General features: G+C 50.0%; 1 protein-coding gene across 2 annotated transcripts in view; it reads left to right on the plus strand.

The window, feature by feature from the left end:
• Positions 1-3,063, plus strand: part of ZZEF1 (zinc finger ZZ-type and EF-hand domain containing 1) — a 113,694-nt gene extending 110,631 nt beyond the window's left edge. For both annotated transcript variants that reach the window (XM_059669038.1, XM_059669039.1), the window contains exon 55: positions 603-3,063. In XM_059669038.1, the coding sequence (XP_059525021.1) occupies positions 603-683 (81 nt within the window). In that variant the 3' untranslated portion in view covers positions 684-3,063. The remainder of the gene's footprint in view (positions 1-602) is intronic.
• The last annotated feature ends 22,569 nt before the right edge of the window (positions 3,064-25,632 follow it).

Below are 25,632 nucleotides of genomic sequence, written 5' to 3' on the forward strand. Positions count from 1 at the left end.
CTCCTCCCTCTTGCCTGTGCCCGTGTCCCGTCTCCTCACCCTGTTTCTGACCTTCCCATAGCCCATCCACTTGGCTGGGCCAGTGCCGCCTCCTCCCCCTGCCTGCCGCCTCTTCCTCTCCTGGCCAGTCCTCCACTCCTGCTCCCTGAGCTTGAAGACCAGCCTTGACCTGGCTCTACAGCATCCACCTCCCCGGCCCCTTCCTAGCCCCTCCCCAGCACTGCTTCCTGGGTCCCCAGCACTGGCTTCTGTTTCTTCCCTTTTGCACCTTTGTGCTGTTTCCTTCCCTAAAGAACTTTCCCAGGGCCCCGCAGACAGTGTCCTCTGTGCCCCCTGAGCTCCCCCCCCCCACCTCCCCACTGTGTTCCCCCTGCCCCTCAGGACAGTGATGATTTCTACCTTATGTTTGGAGTTCTCATGTGGTCTCAATAGCTTTTGTCTCTTGCTCTAGTCTGTGTTCCTTCAGCTGAGGGGAACCATATCTGGCTCATGTCTTCCTCACCCCTGGTCCCCTCAAGAGCTCAGCTGAGGGTCTTGCTCAGCCAGCACTTAGTGAACCGAGCAGGGATGGTTCTTGACACTGGCACTGACTCTCTCCACAGGCTCTGCAGAACATCGCTGCTATCAGCCTCGCCATCAACTACCCAAACAAGGCAACCTGCCTCTGGAATGCTGACTGCTAGCTCCTGGGAGGCCTGCATGGAACCAGCGAATCTGACCCCGGGGTTTTAGAGCAGAAATCTAAACTCATTCAGGAAAATCCCTGCAGCGCCAGCACCTGGCTTTCCTTGAGCTCCACTTCTACTCCGATCAGATTGCCCAACAGGCTGGACACCGGCACGGACTGTAGCACGTGAGGATAAGCACAGCAGTGCAGCACCACCCAGAGCGGGTGTCAGAGTCGCTCTCTCCAGGGTCTGTCTCGGCTGAGCTGGAGCTGCCTGCACGTGCCCTCCGGGTGAAGACCCGTCTGCAGAGCCGCCTTTCTCGGCAGGGCCCGCAGCGGCGGCCTAGGAGCGCTTCTCTTGCTTTAGCTTTCTGAGACTGGCCATCCCACCTGAAATCAGTGAGAGCCCGCCTGCCACCACCCGGTTCCCAGCATTTAGTACGGGGTCAGGTGCTGCGCCAGCTCCCTAGCCAAGGCCGTCCCAGAGAAGTCCTCGGTGGGAACATAGGAGAACATGTGCCCTGGGAACAGCACAGGCCTCCCGAGGGCGTCTGCTCATGCTCCCAGCGCATCCAGGTTTTTTCAGTTGTTTTAACATATTTTTGTTTTTAGAATAGAATTGCACTGCCTCCCTGAGAGGTCATCAGGAGAGTGGCCAGTGGCCCAGGCACTCAGGCAAACTAGTTTGTGTGAAAGCAGCAGAACTAAGGAATCTCTTTAGTTTCTGTGCCTGAAAAGACCTGAAATGTCACCAGAGGATCTTATTTTGGAAGTCACACAAACAAACAGACCCAATGATTTTCTTTCTGCTCCGTGGCCACAGGAACTCGTCACACCCCTCGGAGCTCTGCGCAGTCACTTGGCTGTCACTTGTCCAGCAATAACTACATTCGTTCCAATGAATGCTGTTCCCATTTTTCTTTTTATGGTTGTAGTCTTGCCCTGAAGTGCTGATTATTACTCTTTCCAAAGCCACGCTCTGGAGTGTGAAGCCGGATTGGCATGCGGAACGTATGTAAGCCTCAGTGGGACTTGTGGGCATAAGGAATGCCTGAGGCTGCTGCCATTTAAGGGCTGGCGTCTGGGCCTGAGCACGTCCCACATGCGGGACCAAACCCCAGGCAGGCTGGTCGGAGCCAGGGCCTAGGTGAGCAGGTCAGCACGGCCGTGGCCTCCGAAGCCCCTCTGCAGGCTCCACAGGTGTCCGCATAGGAGAGGCCAAGGCTGCGGGTGCCGGGAGGGCCTTCCTGCACGGGCACTGCTGCCTTCTGGCTCTGGAGGCCCAGGCGTAGCGACCTTCTGCAGCCCAGCTCTCCATGTGGAAGGGAGAATTCAAAGGAGACAGAAACGGATGGGCAGGTCCCAAACTTGGTGACCTGAGGCTCATCACCCTGACCTGGTCTCCCGTGGTGTTGGGATGTGGTGAGACAGGCGCTGCCAGCTTGGTAGAAACCCTTTCTCCTCTTTTGCTCTGCCTGCATTCCCAGAGAAGGCCCCACGCTCTGTACACCCAGACCCAAGTAGGAGTCACAGTGAGGAGGGAAGTCACAGGACAAAGAGGTCCCCACCGCGGGCTCAGACTCACTGACGGACTCCCTGCCTGGAATCAGACAAGCAGATGGTGCCACTCACTGCTTAACCTCGCCACGCCACCCACAGCCCTCCCACCTCAGACTGACGCGTGGTGGAGTGGGGACAGACGGGCAGGTGTCACACCCTCATGGCAGTTGCCACCAGCTTTACCCCCTTGCTCCCATCAGGAAGATAAGTTGTAAATAAACACTGGACTCCTCTTAGCTTCTCTCTATACACCACCCTTGCTATTCTGGTCTCTTTAATTTGCATAGAACAAGCCTAAGTTTTCCCTTCAGACACAACTGCTGCTCTCTCCTGGCAGGGCCCGCCTGGCCCAGCATCCCTGCATCCCGCCCTGCCTCTGCTTCCAGCCAGTAGGTGGCGCTGCCGAGCCAGGCCCTGCTCTCCTGGCCCTCAGGACGCTGGTGACTCCCTGGGCTCCTGGTCCCCAGTTGGTGCCAGCAGTATCTGAGAGAACAGATTTCCATGAAGACCAACACCCCTTTGACTGCCTGGAATGTGATAACACTGGCAGGAATAAAGGTGTTGTGGAAACATGTGCCTAATCTATAAAGAAATTTCTGCTCCAAATCATGTATAATGAACAAACAGACACTGTTCCTAACGAGGAGTGACTTATTTTCATCATTGTTTTTAATTTGTTTTCTTACGGGTTTACGATTTTGAATTTTTCCTATTTGGTTGAAAGAAAGAATTTTGATTATATGAGCTGCGTTCAGCCTGTAAAAAGGATGTTAAGTTGTGGTTAAATATGCAAATGAAAAGAAATATATTGTACAAATTCTATATAAAAAAGTAAAGTGTGTGGGCCTTTTTTCTCCTTCCCCTCCTGTGCCCCTCTTGTGAACATTATCCATAGTTTCTACAAAGCCCCAACTGATGGAATTTCTGGAATCTCAAGGCCTGGGGTTGAAAGAAATCAGAAAGTTCTAGGCCAGCGGTTCTCAACCTGTGGGTCGTGACCCCTTTGGGGGTCGAACGACCCTTTCACAGGGGTCACCTAAAACCATCAGAAAACACATATATAATTACATATTATTTTTGTGATTAATCACTATGCTTTAATTATGTTCAATTTGTAACAATGAAAATACATCCTGCATATCAGATATTTACATGACGATTCATTACAGTAGCAAAATTACAGTTATGAAGTAGCAACGAAAATAATTTTATGGTTGGGGGTCCCCACAACATGAGGAACTGTATTAAAGGGTCGCAGCATTAGGAAGGTTGAGAACCACTGTTCTAGGCTCCAGGCTGCACTTCCCACCACACCTCACTAAGCCTTGACCCCAGCCCTGCAGGGGACGCCCCTGCTTCCTGGCTGGTCCTTTCTGCACTGCTACTCAGAGGTTCACGCACTTGCGACTCTCCCCAGCCCATCCCCACCACCCGCCTGCCCATCCTTCATCTCTTGGAGACAGGACACAGCCTGCAGCCGTGAAGATGGCCGGGGGCCAGTCCCTGGGCCTGCTGCCCCTCCAAGGACGGGCTCGCCTGCCTGACCTTGCTCCTCACTGACCACAGGGCTGGCATCTGCCTCCCCTTGAGCCTCGTGCTTATTCCCCGTTCACATGTCTGGCTGGTCACTCACCGCTCTGCTCCCTTTTGCAGCCGCGTTCCTGATGCTGAGGGCCGTCTCTTGGAAACTAGAGAAGATAGACTTTTTGGTGGGGCCTGGACTTAACCAACCTCATGGCCTGGCATCGTCTGCCTGCCACGTCCTCCTAAAGCTCCCAAACTGCCTTCCAAGGAATCCTGGGCAGGGGCCGGGGCCCAGCCGCAGCCCTCACCACCCCCGAGGCCAGAGAGAAAGCTGGTTGAGCGTGAGACTCAGCAAACCGGCGCTCCCAGTGTTGCCGGTGGAATGAGACCCTCTCACAGTCACAGGAAGGCATTCCAGGGGCCCATGGGGAGGGTAAGATTGGACGGTTAGGTTCATTATAGAAGCAAAATCAAAGGACAGTCCTGGGCTCGGCCTTGTCCCGCTGTGAGTGAAGTCCAGCCTTGTTTCCACCAGCCCAGGAACAGCCGGCTTCCAGGAATCCTGTGCCGTCACTTCAGTCAGGTCAGTCCCTGTCCCCTCCTGCTGCTGAGTCTGTGTCCCCGGCGGCACTGGGAGTCTGTGCGGCTGCCGTCCCCGCCCCAGTCCCCATCCTGGGGGCTGCTAGGACCCCAGGCTGCTATGGAGCGAGAACGTGAGAACGTGCGAAAGAGCCGGTGTGAATGTTACTGAGGGAGAAAAAAGGGGCCTTACCTTTGTTAGGCTGATTTTACTCTCTCGAGCTTGGGAAGAACTAGGCGCTTTTTCAAACTAACCAATCAACTTCCCAGCCTTTCCCAGACTCTTGTTGGGTCCTTCCCCTAACCAGGCCATTTTCTAGGTCTTCCGGGTTCTGTGTCCCTATCCGATCCAAGCCTTTTCCCAGGCTGGACTGACAGGCCTTTATCTTTTCACCATCTCTTCTCTTACTGCTCCGTGCCTCAAAGTGGAGGGACCTGCCCCTGTGCTTCCACTGGGCATGAGCTCAGCAGAGGAATTTCTCCTGCTGGTTTATCTTTCCCTCCACAATGACCCTTGGTGACCCCTCCTGGGCCTGAGGCAGTGGTCCCCGGGGACCTGTGAAGGCTGCAGTTCCCTCGTGACCAGGCTAGGTGTCTGCTGCGGGTCCTCAGTTGGTTATGTTTAATAATGTTGATTCCCTTTGCTCCCTTCCTTTATGAATATCTAGCTACACCAAGGCCTGTGCAACCCCCAAGTCTCCCTCTAGGACAGGGGTTGGGAACCTTTTTTCTGCCAAGGGCCATTTGAATATTTATAACATCATTCGTGGGTCATACAAGATTATCAAGTTAAAAATTATCCTGCATATTCGCACATTTAATTAACTCCTAACGTCTTGGCAGAGCCTGACCAAATGGTTTTGCCTGTGTTACACGGGCCCTCGGGCCTGATGCCCCCCACCCTGCTGTAGGACTTGGTGGTAACATTTTCACCCGCCCCCTCCCCCGCCATGGGCCTGAGCACACTGGGCCTTGCGTCTGAAAAGTTGGTCTGGAGAAGCAGGCTGTTTGCTTTGTGTGAGCCCGGTGCTTCTGGCATGACTGGCTCTCTGCTTGGCTAGAAAGCAGGACCAGAGCTGCTGAAGGTTTCCCGCTGAGACTGACCCACACACAGACAATAGAAGGTGGCAGAGGTCAAAGGCAATGGAAGGGAAACAGTTCAACCAGCCCCTCACTTGAGAGGGACGAGCTGTGAGAGGTCAGCTTGGGAAATGCACAAGAAGTGGTGGCAGAGCCAGACCAGCTCACATGCCCAGCCACAGTCTGTCCCCACCGCGTGCGCGTGCCCGTTCACTCAACAGATCAGCAGTGTGCGATGTGTGGGGCCTCCTGGAAACCACCTGGTTAAACACCCAGGCTCTCCGAGTGAGGGTGGACCCTCACAATCTAAACAGGCCCAGGGTGCGGGTGGTGCCCCTGTCTCACCACCTGCCCTTTCCCACCCACGCCCCTTCTTCCCTGCTAGCGGATCCAGAGTTGGCAGGTGGTGACTGGAGGTACTTTAATCCCAGGAAAGGCAGGACCTAGCTCCTGAGGAAAGTCATGATTGCCTTAGGTCCCCCTCGGTAAGACTGAACACTTGCTGGATGCTCACTTTCCCTGCCCTGCCTGCCGTCAGCGTGCCTCCGGGGCCCAGTTCTGGAAAGAGTTAAGCTGAGGCCCGAGCAAGCGAGCGGAGGGAGGCTCTGGGGAAGGGGTGTTGCCTGGCCCCTACTGCTCCCTTTGCCTGCTGTCAGAGAGTGGGATGCTAGGCACTCCCACTGCAATCTTGCCACCATGAGGGTGTGGGAGCAGGAGGAAGAGGGTCTGACTCCTTAATTGTGACATTTGAGCACTGAGTGACCCCTAGAACCGTCCACCTCCAGGTGTAGTGGGGTGTGTGTGTGTGTATGTGTGTGTGTGTGTGTGTGAGAGAGAGAGAGAGAAAGAGAGAGAGAGAGAGAGAGAGAGAGAGAGAGAGAGTCAGTCTATGTTGTTGGGTGATTTCTTACAGCTGAAAGTATTTCTAACCCAAATTTATGCAACCATTTGGCTCCAAAAGGCTGAAAAAATGTCATAGTTCCCTGTCTCATCACATCACAATGAACATTATATGGAAAAGCAAATAGGTAAAAGTTTCTGAAATGAATAAAAAACCCTCTTAACAATGTCCAGTCAAGCCACTGATAGCATTAAGCTGCAGGCATTACCAAGGTGTCCTGTTTTTAAAACCAATAACCTATGGATTTATAATAACCTGTGGATATGAGTTCAGAGTCCACATAGCAGCTTCACTTCACAAAATTACCACGCGTTACGTTTTGTTGTAACGTCTGTCTTGTCTGACTGTGTGCCTTCAGCAGACTGGCGTTTCTTCATAGCCTTTACTCTCCTCCTTTCTAGGGTTCTTGCACACCAGCTGTGCTCGCGTTCAGTGAGTTCTGCCCCGATTCCTGGGGTCTTCTTCCGTTGCGAGTGAAACCCACTCCAAACTAACTTAATTTGAAAAGGGAATTCATTGACTTCCAAAGCTGAAAATCCCTAGAGTTGCATCTGGTTCCAGATCCGGGGGCTCGTGATGCCAGGTCAGTCGATCTGTCTCTTTCTCTCCATCTCCCCCTCCCCCTCCCCCCTCCCCGCGGGCCTCCCCCCCCCCCCATGCTCTGCTTCCCCGTTGGGCTTTAGCGAAGGTGAAGGTGAAAAGCCAGGTGACTGCTGACCCCACAGTCCCCGTGAGGCTTCGCTAAGGTGGTAACTGATGTTTCCTCGCTATGATTTAACTTCATGTTTTAAAAACGACTTGGGAGACCCATGAATTTCCAGGCTGTCATCCCAAAACTGCTGAGCAGCACAACATCCATGACAACGGGGCAGAAGATGTGCCTGGGAGAGCCCCACACACCCCTGTGAGTCACGGCAACATCTGCTCAACCCCTCACTACCCTGCCGGGCGAGATGCCCCCGAGTGTGGGGGAGCTCACCCATGCGTGAGCGCAGAGATTTCCTCCACAGGGGCGGAGCGAAACATCCCCAAACAACCAACTCAGAACCAGAAAGGTTACATGGAAAAGAATGTGCACAGGTGTCTTGAGCAGATACACACAGACAAGCAGGGCCATTAGTGTTAGGCAAGGCAATTCAAGAACAAAAAATTAAACTAGACCAAAAGTCATTTTATGTTTGAATATTTTCTATAAACAGTATACTTTGCAATAAAAAACACTTTTCACCCTGGCCAGTGACCACAGCCGTTAGAGCGCCGGCCTGCACACCAGAGGGTTGCGGGTTCGATTCCCAATCAAGGGCATGTACCTGGGTTGCAGGTTCCATCCCGGTCCCGGTCGGGGCACATCTAGGTGGCAACCAATTGCTGTGTCTCTCTCAGATTGATGTTTCTCTCTCAGTCTCCCTCTCCCCTCCCTCCCTTCCACTCTCTCTAAAAATCAGTGGACAAAATAACCTCAGGGGAGGATTAAAAAAATAAACAAACAAAAAACACTTTTCTGCAGCAAATCCCACAAGAAGTTACATAAAGCAAAAATTGCTAGAAATGTGTGGAGAATTGGGCAAACTTAATAGCAATGGGAAGTAGCATCTTTCTCAATTGCTAGCAGGTTATTGAAAGGATGAACAGTTGTAAGGAAGCCTGTATGACAAAGCTCCCCTGCTCCCCAGCTGGAGGGGTGAGCAAGTAACCAGTCCTTACGGCCACACAGGTGATCGGCCCAGGCGTGAGCACCTGACCCAAGTTAGGGCAACCGGGTCCTTTTGGAGATTCGGGTTGGAGGAGCCCAAGGCTGTGGTGCCCCCTGGGTCTGAGGAATTATGGAAAGTCGGGGCTGGTGGTCATGCTGAGCCATGCTGCGTAAAGGGAGCTCACCTCCGCGCGGATGTTGGCGATTAGGAGAGAGGTACAATAAACCTCCCGGCGTAGAGTAGCTTCCTGTTCCCTTCTTCTTCCGTCCAAGCCCAGCTCCGGTTCCTGCACGTCATTTCTGTGAGAGCCCCCTCTTTACTTGTTGATGTGAGTGGGCTTTCAATAAATATTTTTAAAGCAGAACTTTGATCATGGAAATATTCTCAAATAGTTAGTGGGGATGGAGGGACAGCATGGTGAATATACTAAAAATTACTGAATTGCGTTTCCTTTTAAAATGGCAAATTTTATGTTACGTGAATTATAGCTCAATAACGAATTTAAAGCAGAAATTACATGCCATATGTTTACTAACGGCTGTTATTAACAGATGTTATTAACAAAAGGTTTAGAAATCCAACCACCAGAAAAAGGGAAGTCTAGGTCTTTCTTTGGTGACAAAAGAAAGTCCAAACTGCAATTACACAGTATTTTGAAGTTAATGACAGTGAGAAAACATAAAAGTTGCGTGTGTGTGTGTGTGTGTGTGTGTGTGTGTGCATGTGTGTAGTGGGGGTGGGCAGAGTTTTATTCAAGGAAATCATAACTATAAGTGCATTTTTTCTTTTTTTAATTAAATCTTTATTGTTCAGATTATTACATTTGTTCCTCTTTTTCCCCCCACAACTCTGCTCCACCCAGTTCCCACCCCACCCTCCGCCCTTACTCCCCACCCACTGTCCTCATCCATAGATGTACGATTTTTGTCCAGTCTCTTCCCGCATCTCCCTCACCCCTTTCCCCCCACCCCAAGAATAGTCAGTCCATTCCCTTTCTATGTCCCTGATTCTATTATAATCACTGGTTTATTCTGTTCATCAGATTATTTATTCACTTGATTCTTAGATTCACTTGTTGATAGATGTGTATTTGTTGTTCATAATTTGTATCTTTACCTTTTTCTTCTTCTTCCTCTTCTTAAAGGATACCTTTCAGCATTTCATATAGTACTGGTTTGGTGGTGATGAACTCCTTTAGCTTTTTCTTATCTGTGAAGCTCTTTATCTGACCTTCAATTCTGAATGATAGCTTTGCTGGATAAAGTAATCTTGGTTGTAGGTTCTTGGTATTCATCACTTTGAATATTTCTTGCCACTCCCTTCTGGCCTGCATAGTTTCTGTTGAGAAATCAGCTGACAGTCGTATGGGTACTCCCTTGTATGTAACTGACTTTCTTTCTCTTGCTGCTTTTAAGAGTCTCTCTTTGTCTTTTGCTCTTGGAATTTTAATTATGATGTGTCTTGGTGTGGTCCTCTTTGGATTCCTTTTGTTTGGGGTTCTCTGCGCTTCCTGGACTTGTAAGTCTATTTCTTTCACCAGGTAGGGGAAGTTTTCTGTCATTATTTCTTCAAATAGGTTTTCAGTATCTTGCCCTCTCTCTTCTTCTGGCAGCCCTATAATTCGGATGTTGGTATGCTTGAAGCTGTCCCAGAGGCTCCTTACACTATCTTCGTATTTTTGGATTCTTTTTTCATTTTGCTTTTCCGGTTGGGTGTTTTTTGCTTCTTCGTATTTCAAATCTTTGACTTGATTCTTGCGATCCTCTGGTCTGCTGTTGAGAGTCTGTATAATATTCTTTATTGCAGTCAGTGTATGCTTAATTTCTAGTTGGTCCTTTCTCACAACATCAAGGGTCTCAATAGATTTCTTGAGGATCTCACTACATTTATCGGCAGTCTCACCAGTCTTTTCGAGGGCCTTACTAAATTTATCGGCGGCTTCTAGACAGTTCTTGAGAGACCTTAAAAGTGTGGTTTTGAACTCTATATCCAGCATTTTGCTTTCCTCCATTTCTGTCATTTGTGTCCTGTTTCTTTGTCTCTGCATTTTTTATGCTTTCTTGGTGCACCCCCTTGTGGTCTTTGTGCACTGTCTTGTTGTAGTTAAGCCTTGATTGTTGTAGGTAATACTGGGGGGGGGGGGGGTTGACCTCTGGGCCAATTGGCTGTGAGAATCAGCTGTGTCTGCAGTGGGAGAACTTCTGTCCTGATCTCTAGGGAGGTGCTAATCTAGCCTCTGCCTGAAGCTATCCAGCAAATGCCTGTGTGCAAGGCTTGGGCATGGCAGGTCTCAGGGGATCAACAGGGCGGGTGGAGTGAGCAGTTATGGCTGCTCTCAGTCCTGCCTTCAGAGGCTCTGCTTCTCAGTGTCCCAGCAATTGCTGCAAGTACCTCGGAGAGAAAGCTGCCCTCGAGTTCCGACCGATGCCAGACAGTCCCGCTTCTCCTGTTTGAGTCTGGGTCCCCAGAGACTCACCCAGAACTGGAGCTCAGAGCCTGAGACTCTCTCCCAATTGAAAAAGACAACCGCGCCCTCAGCTGCCAGCCCGCTCTGCATGCACCTCCACACCTTAGTATTTTACTTCCACACCGCACTTCCTCTGAGTCTCGGTATGCTTTTCTCTTTCCTTCTAGTTGTAGAATTTCCACTCAGCCAGCCTTCCTGTGGTTTTGGGTGATGTCCGTTCCGTCTTTTAGTTGTATTTTTGAAGTGGTTGTGTGAGGCAGCAATCTCTGGTGTTTACCTATGCCGCCATCTTGGTTTCTCCAAAGTGCATTTTTTTTAAAATATATATTTTATTGAATTTTTTACAGAGAGGAAGGGAGAGGGATAGAGAGTCAGAAACATTGATGAGAGAGAAACATCAATCAACCGCCTCCTGCACACCTCCTACTGGGGATGTGTCTGCAACCAAGGTACATGCCCTTGACCGGAATCGAACCTGGGACCTTTCAGTCCGCAGGCCGACACTCTACCCACTGAGCCAAACTGGTTACGGCAAAGTGCATTTTTTAACATAAAGAAAACAAAATTAAAAGAACTAACATTTTATGTCAAGAAGTTAGAAACAACAACAACAAAAAAACCCCCACAAAATTAATGTAGCCAAGATAACAAAAAAAAAGAAAGAATATTTTAAAAATAAAATAATGGCCCCAACTGGTTTGGCTTAGGGGATAGAGCATCGGCCTGCAGACTGAAGGGTCCCAGGTTCAATTCCCATCAAGGGCATGTACCTTGGTTTTGGGCACATCCCCAGTAGGGAGTGTGCAGGAGGCAGCTGATGTTTCTAACTCTCTATCCCTCTCCCTTCCTCTCTGTAAAAAATCAATTTTATATATATATATATATATATATATATATATATATATATATATATATATATATATTTTATGCAAAACGCAAGAGGCTTTATTCTTTATTCCAGCGCGCTGGGGCCCAACCCATACTCACGCAGGAGCAGAGGAGTTGTGCGCCCAGCAAGGGGTTTTTCAGCTATTTATATGCTAAAATCACACATCAGGGTGGGGTTGCATGCAGGAGGGTAAGAGGAGAACAAAGAAATTCCAAAAGGGGCTGGTTTCTGTCTTGATAGGGATAAGGCACTCCTTCCTGGTGTTTTACAGCCTGTTCCTCTCAAGGTTGATTGAAGCTCGGTTTACTAAAAATCAATAAAATATATTTTGTAAAAAAAAAAATAATGAATTAGAAAAAATAAAAAGCAAAGTGATGAATGTGGGCTCCAGACAGTCACACAGCTAACAGGTCCACCATCATCCTGTAAATAACCAGCCTGTTCTTGTCCTGTGGAGGCTGCTGGCCTGAGCTGCTTCTTAGACAAGGGGAGCCTCTGAGAAGAGCTTGAGTGGAGCCCTGACCAAGGGAAGCCCGTGGGTAGCGAGGCATAAAGACCTCTGTCCAACAGGGACCATGGCCATTAGCGTGATAGCAAAGACAGAAGCCGTAGAAGAGGAACGGACCCCTTTGACTGCAGAAGTTAGGACTGTTACAAAGGGGAGGGAAGCTTGTTGGATTGTATAAGAAACAAAATAAAGTTTAGTTCCTACCTCACACTTTACATCAGTTGATGGCGAACCTATGACACGCGTGTCAGAGGCGACACGCGAACTCATTTTTTTGGTTGATTTTTCTTTGTTAAATGGCATTTAAATATATAAAATAAATATCAAAAACATAAGTCTTTGTTTTACTATGGTTGCAAATATCAAAAAATTTCTATATGTGACATGGCACCAGAATTAAGTGAGGGTTTTTCAAAATGCTGACACGCCGAGCTCAAAAGGTTCGCCATCACTGCTTTACATCAATATAAACCCACAGGAAAAAATACAACTGGCTAATGAACACCTGAAAAGATGCGCAATCTCACTTGCAACTGAAATGGAAATCAAAGCAATTGTTTTATCCATGAGATTGGCAGGAACTAGAAAATTCTACCCTGCGCAGATCTCTGGCGCATTGTTGTGGGCGTGCACACCGGTCCGGCCTTTCCGGAGGACAATTTGGCAGGATCTATCCGAATGCTGAACGCATCCACCCTTAACCCAGCAATTCCACACCCAAGAACGGATCCTGCAGAAACTTTAGGACGTGCGCACCAATGTGTATCACAACACCGACTGCAGCTTGTGTGTAAGAGCAAAAAACAGAAAGACCACAAGCCCCACCCATGGAGGGTCCCATAAATAAGCTGTGGGACTTCTCCTGGCGTGACGACGTGAAGAGCTCCACAGACCCACTCCCTGGTGAGACTGGTGCAACTCTGTTTAATAAACCCAACCGTTCAGGCTCTCTGGACAGAGTCTTAAGAATGTGCAGCAATGGATGAAACATTTACTTGAGAAACTCTATTAAAATTTGGTAAGAGCAGCGAGATATAGAGAGTATCAGTAAATAGACCTTCTTTTAAAAGAAGCAAGGGGAAATTCTGGAGTTGGTGAGTACAGTAGCTGAAATGAAAAATTCACTCAAGGGGCTCAGTAGTAGATTTGACATAGCTGAAGAAATAAACAGTGTATTTAAAGATAGATTGATAGAGACTGTGCAGTTTGAAGAACAGAGAGAAAAAGAATAAAGGAAAATAAAGAGAACCTCAGAGAAATGTGGGACGCCTACCTGCATATATGAAGTGGGAAGAAGGGGAGAAGAGAGAGAAAGGGGGGGAATATTCAAAGGAAGAATGGCTGAAAACTGCCCAAGTTTTAAAAACTCTACATATTCAGGAAGCTCAGTGAAGTCCAAGTAGTATGCATACAAAGAGACTGACAAAAGACACATCACAGAAAAAAGCTGAAAGTCAAGGAGAGAATCTTAAAAGCAGCAAGAGAAAAATTATGCATCATTTACAAGGGAACCCCAATAAGATTAACAGCTGAAAGCAAGTGACCCTGGACAATAATTTGAATCCATATGAAAAGACAAAGAGAACTAGTATAGGTAATAATGTAATCATAAGACAATATAGATGAATTTTTTTCTCCTTTCTTAACTCACTTAAAAATCAATTATATGAAACAATATGTCATAATGTATTGTAGGGCCTATTTCATATAGAAATGTTGTATATTGACCAATAACAGGAAAAGGAGATGTGCGGGAATACAGCTGTATTGGGCTAAGGAAATAACTCCAGATGGTAACTCAAATCCACAGGAACAAATGAATAGAACCAGAAATTATAAATAAAAGATTAAGATAACAAAAGCTATAAATATATACTTGCTCTCCTCTTCTCTCAGCTTCCTTAAAAGTCATAAAATTATGTAAAGCAATAATTATGACAATCTGTTGTTGGGTTTGTAACATTTATAGATGCAATATGTATAACAATAATGCCACAAAAAGGGTAGGAACAGTTATATAGGAGTAATGTTTCTATACTTTTCACTGGCATTAAAGTTATTATAAATCTGGCCAAAACCGGCTTGGCTCAGTGGATAGAGCGTCAGCCTGTGGACTGAAAGGTCCCAGGTTCGATTCCGGTCAAGGGCATGTACCTGGGTTGCGGGCACATCCCCAGTAGGAGATGTGCAGGAGGCAGCTGATCGATGTTTCTCTCTCATCGATGTTTCTAACTCTCTATCTCTCTCCCTTCCTCTCTGTAAAAAATCAATATAATATATTTTTAAAAAGTTATTATAAATCTGAAACTGATTCTCAGTTAAGATAGATGTAGTAAGCCCTAGAACAACAACGAAGGAAATAATGCAGAATATATATAGTGAAAAAAATCATTAAAGAAATGTAAATGCTACATTAAAAATATTTACTTAATGCAAAAGAAAGCAATGAAAGAAAATAGAGGATCACAGAAGACATGAAACATGAAAACAAAAAGTAAATTATCAGACATAAATTCAACTAGATAAAAATAATGTTAAATGCAAATGGATCAAATAATGCAATCAAAGGAGAGATTATCAGACTATATAAAAACAAGATCCAACTTTATGCTGTTTTAGAAACACTTTAGATTTTAAAATCCTATATAATAAAAGCCTAATATGCTAAGTGTTCTGTCATCCAGTTGGCCATTCAACCAATCAAAGCATAATATGCTAATGATATGCTAAGGCCACTCAACCGCTCACTATGACATGCACTGACACCCAGGGGGCAGATGCTCTGACTGGTAGGTTAGCTTGCTGCTGGGGTACAGCCAATCAGGACTAAGCAAGACAGGCTGGACACACCCTGGAGCCCTCCCGCACCCCGCCTTGGCCCCGATCATGCACCGATGGGGTCCCTCAGCCTGGCTTGCGCCTTCTTGCAATCTGGACTGAGGGACCCCCCCACCCACAGTGCACAAATTTGTGCAGCAGGCCTCTAGTACAAATAGATTGAAAGTAAAGGAATTGATAAAGATATGTCACACAAACAGCAAACATAAGAAAACTGGAATGGGCTATATACTAATAGACAAAATGGACTTTAAACCAAAAAATGCTACTGGAGATAAAGAGGGACATTTTATAATGATAAAAGGGTCAAGCCATCAGAAAGATATAATGATTATAAACATATATGCACCTAATAACAGAAAACCAAAATACATAAAGCAAAAACTGAGAGAAATGACAGAATAAATAGATAATGCAACAATAGTTGGAGACTTTAAGACTCCATTTTCAATCATGGATAGAAAAATGGCACCGATCAGCAAGGAATGTGAAGACTTGAACAATACTATAAGTCAACTTAACCCACCAGACATTTACAGAACACTCACTCAACAACAGCAGCACGTACATTTTTTGACATGCATATGGGACATTCTTCAGTACAGACTTATGCTAGAACATAAAACAAATGCCAATAAATTTAAAAGGATAGACATAACACTAAGTATGTTCTCCAACTATAGTGGAATTAAATTAGAAATAAATTGTTATTTTGTTGAAAGAAATTTAGAAAATTCACAAATATATGGAAAATAAGCAACATATTCCTAAATAACCAATGGGTCAAATAAAAAAAAAAAAGAAAATCAGAAAATTAAATGAATAAAATGAAGATAAAAAACCAACAACGAGTAGCTAAAGCAGTGCTGAGAGGAAATTTTATAGCTGTAAATGCTGACAATAACAGAAGAATGATCTCAAATCAATATGACAATGATAAGAGAAAATTAAGCCTAAAGGAAGCAAAATAAATATTAGAGGAAACAAATGAAATAGGGAATAGAAAAACAGAGAGAGCTACCACATTAATTCAGAAAGGTTGCAGGATGCAAGGCCAATGTACAAAAAACAATTGGATTTTTCTACATTTGCACAGAACAATCTGAAAATGAAAATAAGAAAACAATTCCAATAACAACAGCACCAAAAAAATACAATGCTCAGCACTAAATTTAACAAAAGGAGTGCAAAATTTAGTGTGGAAACCAATAAACATTGTTGAAATAAATTAAAGATCTAAATAAATGGAAATTGTAGATCAGAAGACTTAAGATGCAATACTCCCCGAGCTGATCTAGTACAATCCCTATCAGATTCCCACACCACTTCTTTGAAGAATTGGTGCACTGATTCTAAAATTCACATGGGATCACACAGACCCTGAATAGCAAAACAATCTGAAAAAGAACAACGCTGGAGAACTCCCACTCTCAATTTCAGAACTTACTATAAAGCAACAGAATTTCAGGACAGTGTGATACTGGCCTAAAGATAGACACACAGAACAATGATAAGCTGGAAAAATAGCCACAACATATACAACAAAGGGTTGTTTTCATAATCTATAAGGAGCCCTTACAAATCAATAAGATAAAGATCAACCCACCAATAGAAAAATGGCCAAGAATCTGAAACTGACAAAAATACAAAATGACCAATAAGCAAATGATAAATGTTCATCTGCACGAGTAATCAAAGAAATGCAAAAAAGAAAAAAAGATGCAAATGTTCACTTACCAGATTGGCAAAATGGGTAAAGCTGCATGCGGTGGGTGCGAACACCAGGCCCCGCGGTGCTGGGAGAGAGCCAGCTGGCGTCTCCCCTGTCCCGAGTGGCCTTGGCAATAGGTCAGAGCTTTAAAGGAGCAAACCTTTAGCACCCAATGTTCCCCTTCTAGAGACTCATCCTATATAATAAAAGGTTAATATGCAAATTGTCCCCTCGACCAGGAGTTCAACCAGGAGGCAGGGCCAGCCAGTCAACCACCCACAGCCCCTCTCCCCCACCAGCCCTGCCCTATCAGCCCCGATCGGGGTGGGCCAGCCGGACCCCACCCATGCACACATTCGTGCACCAGGCCTCTAGTCTATATAATAAAAGCCTAAGTAACCATTATGATGGAATGACCAGAACGACCAGTCGCCATCATGAGCACTGACCACCAAGGGGCAGACACTCAACACAAGTGCTGTCCCCTGGTGTCAGTGCGCTCCCTGGGAGAGCCCTTGTCAGCCAAAAGCTGGGCTCATGGCTGGTGAGCACAGCGGTGGTGGCAGGAGCAACAAGCACTAAGGAACAGCGAGCAGGTGGGCAGTAAGGAATGAGGGGTCCCGGACTGCAAGAGGGATGTCCTACTGCTGGCTTAGGCCTGTGGGGAGCAGGCCTAAGCCAGCAGGTGGACATCCCCCTAGGGGTCCTGGACTGCGAGAGGCCGGGCTGAGGGACACCCCCCTCAAGTGCACGATTTCATGCGCCAGGCATCTAGTCCAGAAATAATTGGCTAACGTGCTCAGATGTGTCTTTTATGACACTGAAGACCCTGAAAACATCCACATTAGAAAATGTATTAAATAGAATGAAATACTATGTAGGTGCTTTAAATAAAACTGTGCATGTATCTTCATTAACATGTAAAAATGTTCACAATATATTACTAAGTGGAAAAAGGTATAAATAATGTCAATAGTCCCGTTTATATAAGGAAAACATATTTTTAGCCATTTTTAAACCGGTTTGTTGTTCCACTTATTGATGCATTTAGTGGTTGATTCTTGCATTGGCCCTGACCTGGGATTGAACTCGAAACCTTGACTTATCAGGACAACGTTCTAACCAACTGAGGTCCCCGGCCAGGGTGAAAAATAATATTAGTTACCTATAGAGAAAAGTCTGACAAAATTTGCAGTAAAATATTAACATTGGTCACCATTGGTGGTGAGACTATGGGAAATTTTATGTCTTTTTGCTTATCTAAATTTTGAAAATTTTCTACAATAAAAGTGTAGTACTATATAATAAAAAAAAAAGGGGGGGAAAGGGTGGTGGTTTTTTTTTTTTTTTAAGTTCTATTGTGAGAGTTTGCTTTTTCAAGTTTTGTTTTTAAATGTGTCCCAGGGCTTGGCTTTCTGGGCTCCGGGCTGGAATATGCGCCGGTTTCCTGCTTGGGGAATTGTGTTTTTCCAGGTTGCCTGAGAGGCACTGGGAATTTGGAACAAAGAGGAGCTGCCCTTTTCTCACAGAGCCCTGACCCTGAGCAGCGCCCTGAGCCTGTGTCGCCCCACGCCCTGGACACTGAGCCCCACACCGCCCCCTGCTGCCCCGGTCAGGCCTCAAGCCCCTCTACCCAGAGCCGAGCACCCCGGCCTGTGTGTTCATTCACCTGCAGTCGGTGAGCACTGCAGCCCGAGACTGCTGGGGCATTTCCCCTCCTCTCTTGGAGGGTTTTCTCTCCCTGCGGCTCACCCAGCAGGACGAGGCCTGTGACCCAGGCCTGGCCAATCAGAGCCTTCTGTTTCCTTGCCACATGATTGGTCCAGGGGTGGGCATGGGACCCGAGTCAATCCAGCAAAGCTGTCCCAGGACTTTTGCGGTGATGGACGGCTTGTCTCCTGGTACAGCCAACCTGAGGCCAGCTCGCCTGGACTGGTCAGTCCCATAAGCCCCCGGGGTTTCCCATTTGTGCACAACCACTCTGAGATGGGTTTTTGTCATTTGCAACCAAAAGAGGCCTAACGAGGAGCCGGTGCTGTGCGAAGCCTAGAGACGCGGTGGTGGGAGCAGAGCCAGCCTCTGCCTCCTCGTCCACAGCCCAGCGAGGTCCAGGCTTCCTCCCGGAGGCTGGCCTGGCCCGTGGTCTCCCCGCCGGCCGGGCCTCGGGTCCCTCCGGCAAAGCCCGCAGGTTTGGGAAACTCTGCCACACGATCCCCTCTCAGGAGGGCGAGAAGCTGGACTCACATCCCCAAAGGCTTGACTTCGGGTTCCAAATCCTATTGTCTCCACAGCAGCTTACACTTCGTGTGGATTTTTCGTTCTCTAGCCGTACGTGTGAACACCAAAGGCACGTTCTCCTCCTGTGTGTCCCGCGAGGTGGGCGCGGGCCCTTATCAGATACGTGATTTGGGAATCATTTCCCCCATTCTGTCGGGTGTCCTCTCACTCCCTTAATCGTTGCTTTGATGCACAAAAGTTTGTCATTTTGGTGAAATCCCATGTAGGTTTTCTTCTGTGGTTTCTGCTTGTACTGTCATAGCTAAGAAACTGTGGTCAAGTTCACGGTTATGAAGATGTCCCGGTTGTCTCCTCAGAACAGTTCATTTTGTAAGTGGTATGAGGCCAGGGTTCAACTCCACTCGCCTGCATGTGAGGAGCCAGTTGTCAGACACACAGACCCTCGGTGCGTGTCTCCCGGTTCCCCCGGGAACCTTCAAGAGGGCACACACAGCAGTTTAGAAAAGACGGGTCTGCTCAATGCCAGGCCCAGTGCAGCCAGGATGGTTGGGGTCTGAGAGGACAGGGGACAGACTAAGAGAAAGGAACAGTATGACAGGACCAGAGGACAAAGCAAGAGGGGGAGGAGCTGGGAGGGGGGAGGGCACTGAATGAGGGGGCCAGGGTGGGCCAGCTGCTGCAGGAGGGGAGCCCACCCTGACCAAGGGGCAGGTCAGCTGAGCCCAGGGCCCAGAGCCTGGGGTTGGGGTGAGGCGGAGACAGGAGATAGGAGGTGCGCTGGAGCCGAGGGCTCCTCACTCACCCCTCCTGGCTGGCCCTGGAGAAGGGTCCTCAGAGCGTGACAAGGGCGTAGAGCACCTTGCTGACTGTTCTCAGCTCCTGGAAAAGCCATTGGCCCTGACCCCTCCCCCCCCCCCCCCCCCCCGCCCCGTCAGGTTTACGCCCCTCCACACTGCCGTCAGCATTTCCGGGCAGCAGGTGCAGTGGCCAAGCTGGTGAGTTCGGGGACCCACCTGTCAGGGTTCATTCAGCTCCTGGATCTACCCCAGACCCGTGCATGACCTTGGGTAAGTCACTTAGGCTGTCTGAGCCTCTGGGCCCCCGACAGACTGTCAGAGGACGAAACCCTCAGGAAGAATGTGAGTCAAGTCATGCGAAGGGCTAGATTCTAGCCGTGATATATACCCGCCCCCGGTCGCATGCCAAGTATCAGTTCATGTCTCATCTTAGGAAAATCGAGGAGCAGGTACCCAGGCTGTGCAGTGACACTTATTTCCTAGTTATGTCCGTACTCGGATTTTTTACAAGGCTGGTGTGTACACTCACGGGGAGTAGGGCCTGCCTCTGGCCGGGACAGGAGGCCAGGGCGAAGGCCACGCTATCAGTTTGACCCGAGCGAGCCAGGCTGTGTGCCTGGCGCGGGCCGGCTGCAGCAGGAAGCGGTTGCTACCGGGACTCCGTGACCCTTGACCCTGGGCTGCCTCTCTGGGAGGAGCCCAGGCAAACCCTCGTCAGGTGTGGGTGCTGGGAGCCTCACGGCTGCCTCCAGGCTGGCGTGTGCCCCATCTCACCGCCGGGAGTCCTCTCCGAGGGGAGGGGCCTTGCCCAGGGTTTCCTGCATGTCCCTGGGGATGGAAAGCCATTCTGCCCTGGCTCTCTGCACCCGCACGGAGGCCGGGCCTGGGTCCCGGGGCCCCGGGAGTCTGAGATGCCTGGTGCCGGCGTCTGCCCCACCCCTGCCCGCGCTGCAGTCACATCCGCTGTTTGGCCTCCGGTGTGGGATCCGCAGCACCTCCTTGGGGGGAAGCTGGCATTGTGTTCTCAGTGGCCGGTTGTGGAAAAATCACACACACAGAGCCGAGTAAACAGAGACCCGGGCCGCCACCATGGGAACTGCCGGGTGAGGTGGCGGTGCAGGCCGGGAGGAGGCTGCAGCTTGGCCGAGACTCACCTTGGAGCCAGGAACCTGCCGACACAGATCCAGAGGCCTAAGGGGTGGCCTGGGGAGGTCAAGGATTCCCCAAGGTCACCCAGCGAGCCAGGGCCAGGGCCAGGGCCAAGGGCAGCACCCAGGCTCCGGGCTCTCACGCTCCGCTCCCTGCTCCCAGCCAGAGAAGCCGGTAGAGAAACAGCAGGAATTGCATTTTGAACTGGCATTCGGAGGAGCCTTGGGGGCAGCCCTCAGCCTTCCCAGACCTGGCCTCTACGGGTGCCCAGGACGAGGAGCCAGGGACACCAGGGTTCCAAGCACGGCCTGTGCTGTTCAGTTAAAGCCCCTCACAACCCCCAGCAAGATGCCAGCGCCTGGAGAACACTGGCACCAGGACGCCTCAGCCTGCGGGCAGAGCTGGCACCTGGGAGGGATCGCACCTGGAAGGTGTGAATCAGAAAGACTCGGTGGGCGGCGAACACGGATGACACGCTGCCCGTCCTCCCTTGTTAGGGGCCTATGAAGGGTCACCCCCCTTTAAGCGGGTGCTGATTCGCTTTGCGATGACAAGCGGGAAGAGAGGCAAGCTGTGGCTTTCCTAGCTGGGCTTCCCCGTCTGCGTTGTAGCCACAGCCCTTTGGAAGTGGCTGGACCCCTGAGCCCTCTCAGGGTTTGGGCATGAGGTCGGTTTGGCCTCAGGAAGCTACTACCACTTCCTGTTTCTAAGAATAAGGATCAAAAACACTTCCCACCCTGGTCGGTTTGGTTCAGTGGCTAGAGAGCGTCGGCCTGCCTGGGGCGGGCTCTTCCTGGGCAGCAGATAGACAGGTGATGGCTGGCAGGAGGTGTGGTGGGGGGCGGGAAAGAGGTGGAAAGAGGTCATATTCGATCAGTTTAGAGCCATCAGATCAAAGAGCACAGACCATGCTGCCTGGGGCTAGCTAGACTCTTTCCAGAAAGACAGGCCAGGTCTGATGAGCACATCCAATAACCCAGCAATGCACCTGCTTCCGCCGGCCCTGATCCCACCGGATTTCTGTTAGTTTAATAGGCCTGTGTGGAAACCCTCACACCGTATGCATTTGTGTTTCTCTTGCTGGGGAGATTCTCTACTTTCCCGCCACATGGGCACCTGGGGGCACCGGGCCAGCTGTGCCCGGTCCCCACACAGCCAGACGCGAGCCAGCGTGTGGCTGCTGCCGACGGCATGCCCCTCCCACGTGTTCCCCCTCTGTAGCCGTCCTCTTGGCATTTATGGCAGAAAATGTCATCACACAAGCAGGCATCGTTTTCATTTGCCCTCGCCGATCTTCTCTGGGACAACACTCCGTTCCGTCAGTACTCGCGTTTCGCTCCTCTCGGGTGCGTTTCATCTCGGGGATGCCCCCCTCCATCTGTGCAGGGAGAGGCAGGAGGCGGTGGCTCAGGGGCTGTTTCCAGGTCAGATGCCGGGATTCCGCTGTACTGTCACTGATAGGGTGCGGGGCTCAGCCCCAGCCTCCTTCCCCACAGCTCCCCAAGGCAGCAGTTCATCAGCCTGCACTTTTAACCTCCACACCACACCGCTTCCTGTTTAACAAGACAACAAACACCCTACCCGGTCTGGCTCAGTGCACAGAGTGTCGGCCTGCGGACTGAAGGGTCCCGGGTTTGATTTCGGTCAAGGGCACGCACCTCGGTTGCAGGCTCAATCCCTGGCCCTGGCCCTGGTCAGGGTGTGTGCTGGAGGCAACCAATTGATGTGTCTCTCTCAGATTGATGTTTCTCTCTCTCTGTCTCTCCCTCTCCCGTCCATTCTCTCTTTAAAAAATCAATGGAAAAATATCTCGGGTGAGGATTAACAAAAAATTAAAACAACAACAAAACAACCAGCCCCGGCCAGTGTGGCTCAGTTGGTGGGGCGTCCTCCCGTGCTGGTTTGATCCCCGGTCAGGTCACATGACCAGGTTTAGGGCCCAATCCCAGGTAGGGGGCGAGCAGGAGGCAGCTGATGGATGTTTCGTTCTCACTTTGATGTTTCTCTCTCTCCCTCTCCCTTCCTCTCTCTCTCTCAACAATAAAAATATTAAAAACAAGCAAACAAAAAACCCAACTGGGAGTATGTATGACCCAGCGCTAATCAGAAAGCCTCTGGGGGCAGGACCAATCAGGGATTCATCCTGATTGGAACGTGCCCTTGATCACAGCCCCAGACCCTCCCCTCCTTCCCCGACTTTTAATGGCGGGTTCGGCAGCTCCTGAGAGGTTTCGCCTCCGAGCCGGCGGTAACTCCGGGCTGGGACGCGGCACGAAGGCACGGAGGACCTGCTGTAGGGAACAGTCAGCCGCTCATAAATTAAGACTGTAATTAATCACTGAGGTTCGAAGTGAGCTGTGTTTCTCCCTTTTCCTTTCTTTGTTCTCTCTGGGAAAGCTGGGGGGCAGGGCAGCCCCTCGGTCTGCGGGCTTCCGCCCAGCTCCCAGGCAGCTGGGGTGACTCCGGCCGGTCTGACTCAAACAGACGCCAGGTGTGTTCCTCCCACCGTTCCAAAGCCAGAGAATGAAGAGGAGGAAGTTACCTTCGAGAGCCTCCCGGAAGGCGTGGGGAGCCAGATGGCCTCGCTGTCGCTGGCCCCAGACCACTGGCTTTCCTGCCGGGCCTGGGGCAGCCTGGCTTCCTGCAGCGGAGCCCACACATAAGGCCATCTTCACACCCCGAGGTCCTGAGAGAGGCTCGGGGACGACAGCAGGTCGACCCACTGAGTGGCAAGGCGAGCGGAGGACCCACAGCATGGACGCTCTCCTTCTCCTTGCCCTCTGTCTGCACGGCGCACGTGGATGAATGTGGAATGCACCGTGACTTCTCCGTAAGGTCGCAGCCAGCATTCATGGAGCACTTACCGGGGGCTAAGGAAGCGTGGTGCTAAGGTTGCGGTCAGCTGAAGCGAGCAGACAACCCATCTCCCAGTTGCTTTGAATGAAAGCTTGTCAAGTCCTATCTCAGAACAAGTCGGATAGAGGTCGTCTCAGCTGCCCTGCAGCTCAGCGATGCCTCCTCTGCCACCCTCCCTCCCCTGGGCCACCCTCAGGACACAGGCGTCACATCCCTGAGCTGGATGCCTCATGGCCACAGAACGGCCGCTGCAGCTCCGGGCAGCACAGCTCTTCACGGGCAGGTGGCAGGGAATCGACGGCCTCATCCTCTGTATTTTATTCAGGAAGCCCCCTCAGACTTTCCTTACACGTCATTGGCCATAAGCGGGTCATTGCTGTCGTCGGCAGCCAAGGAACTAGGGAGAGGACAGGCACTGCTGGGATTGGCTTAAACTAGTCGTGGCTTATGCACTGGGCCAGGGCATGTGATTGGCCTAAACTAGTCGTGGTTCATGCACTGGGCCAGGGCATGTGATTGGCCTAAACTAGTCGTGGCTCATGCACTGGGCCAGGGCACGCTGCTCCCTACAGCAGAGTCAGGACTCCGTTAGCAAAAAGGGGGCACTGCTGTGGCGTAGCCAGCTGACAACGCCATGCGTTTTCTCAGTTACACTCACAACAGCCCACTGAGGTGGGGCTTGTCATTATTCCCACTTTACAAAGGAGGAAGCGAGACTCATTCGGTAACTTGCCCGAGACCACAGAGCTGGTAACTGGTAGGGATTTAATCCCCAGCCTGTCTTTGAGAGTGTGCTCTTAGCCCGCCCAGGGCCTGCGCCTCACGGGGGAAGGACTGTGTCTTCCCGCTGACAGAGCCTCAGTTGAGATTTGAGCACAAATGTATTCCGTTTTGATACTTGCTGCTTTGTAACATATTTTAAAACCAAGAGTGCAGACTTGCCAACTCTACCTCTTCAAAGTACACCTCTCTCTTCTTTTGTGTTGTTTTCCACGCACCCACGCTGGGTTCTTAAAGTCCTGGGAAGAGTTCCAATGTAAATATCACCAGTGATGGAAATGTGGGGGGGAGGAGAGGAGGGGGAAAGACCCATTGAGGCCCTAAGAGTGTCAGTTCCTCATTAGCTGTGAGCCTCGGAAAATTCTGTGTTCCCGCCGGCTGGCTTCTTGCCTCCAGGATCTGGGAGGGTATTGCCCTTGGCCAGCTTCCTGGTCAGGTCACTGACAGCCTGAGCAGAGGGTGTGTGTCTGGGGAACGGAGGCAGCACCAGCCGGGGACCCTGGGAGTGGATGCAGGAGAATCGGGGGCGCCTGTGGCCCAGCCGGCCGCGCGGACCACGCTGCACACGCTAGCTCACTGGCCGGCAGCGCCCACAGTGACCTGTGGGATTGGGCTGCTATGCTTCCCATTTTATGGCTGAGAGAACAGGGGGTTCAGAGAGGTGAAGGCACTTGTCCAAGTTCACACAGCAGACTGGAGCTTAAACACGAAAGCCCGTGGACTTCTCCGGTGGGGTTCTTTCCTTGGTCAAGAGTGACTACTATCTCAGGGACCTTGGAAAGGATACTGAGGGCAAGTGGGGGGCTGGAGGGGGCGTCCCTGGCCCATCCTCAAAGCTTTCACCAGGCCATTTAACTCAGTGATCACAGGCAGGAGCCTTGAGTCAGAGCCAAGTTAGGCTCTTCGCCTTGAACTGTTTAGGGACCTGGGACAAGTACTATCCTACTCTTCTTTCTGCCCATAGCACAGTGGTTAAAGGCCTGGGCTCTGGGGCCAGATGGCCCGGGTTCAAAGCCCTGCTCTCCCAGGTACCAGCTGTGCGGCCCTTAGCTCACTGGGCAACTCTATCAAGTCGGAGCGTAGGGAATCCGCTCTCAGGCCGCTCATAAAGATTAAACAGTGCCCTCGGCCCCGCGCCTGGCCCTTAGCAGGCACTGAGACCTCTTAGCTCAGTGGTTCTCAACCTTCTGGCCCTTTAAATACAGCTCCTCATGTTGTGACCCAACCATAAAATTATTTCCATTGCTACTTCATAACTGTCATGTTGCTACTGTTATGAATCGTCACGTAAACATCTGATATGCAGGGTGGTCTTAGGGGACCCCTGTGAAAGGGTCGTTCGACCGCCAAAGGGGTCGCGACCCACAGGTTGAGAACCGCTGTCTTAGCTACTC

The sequence above is a fragment of the Myotis daubentonii genome, chromosome 16 (genome assembly GCF_963259705.1).
Source record: "Myotis daubentonii chromosome 16, mMyoDau2.1, whole genome shotgun sequence".
Classification (NCBI taxonomy): domain Eukaryota; kingdom Metazoa; phylum Chordata; class Mammalia; order Chiroptera; family Vespertilionidae; genus Myotis; species Myotis daubentonii.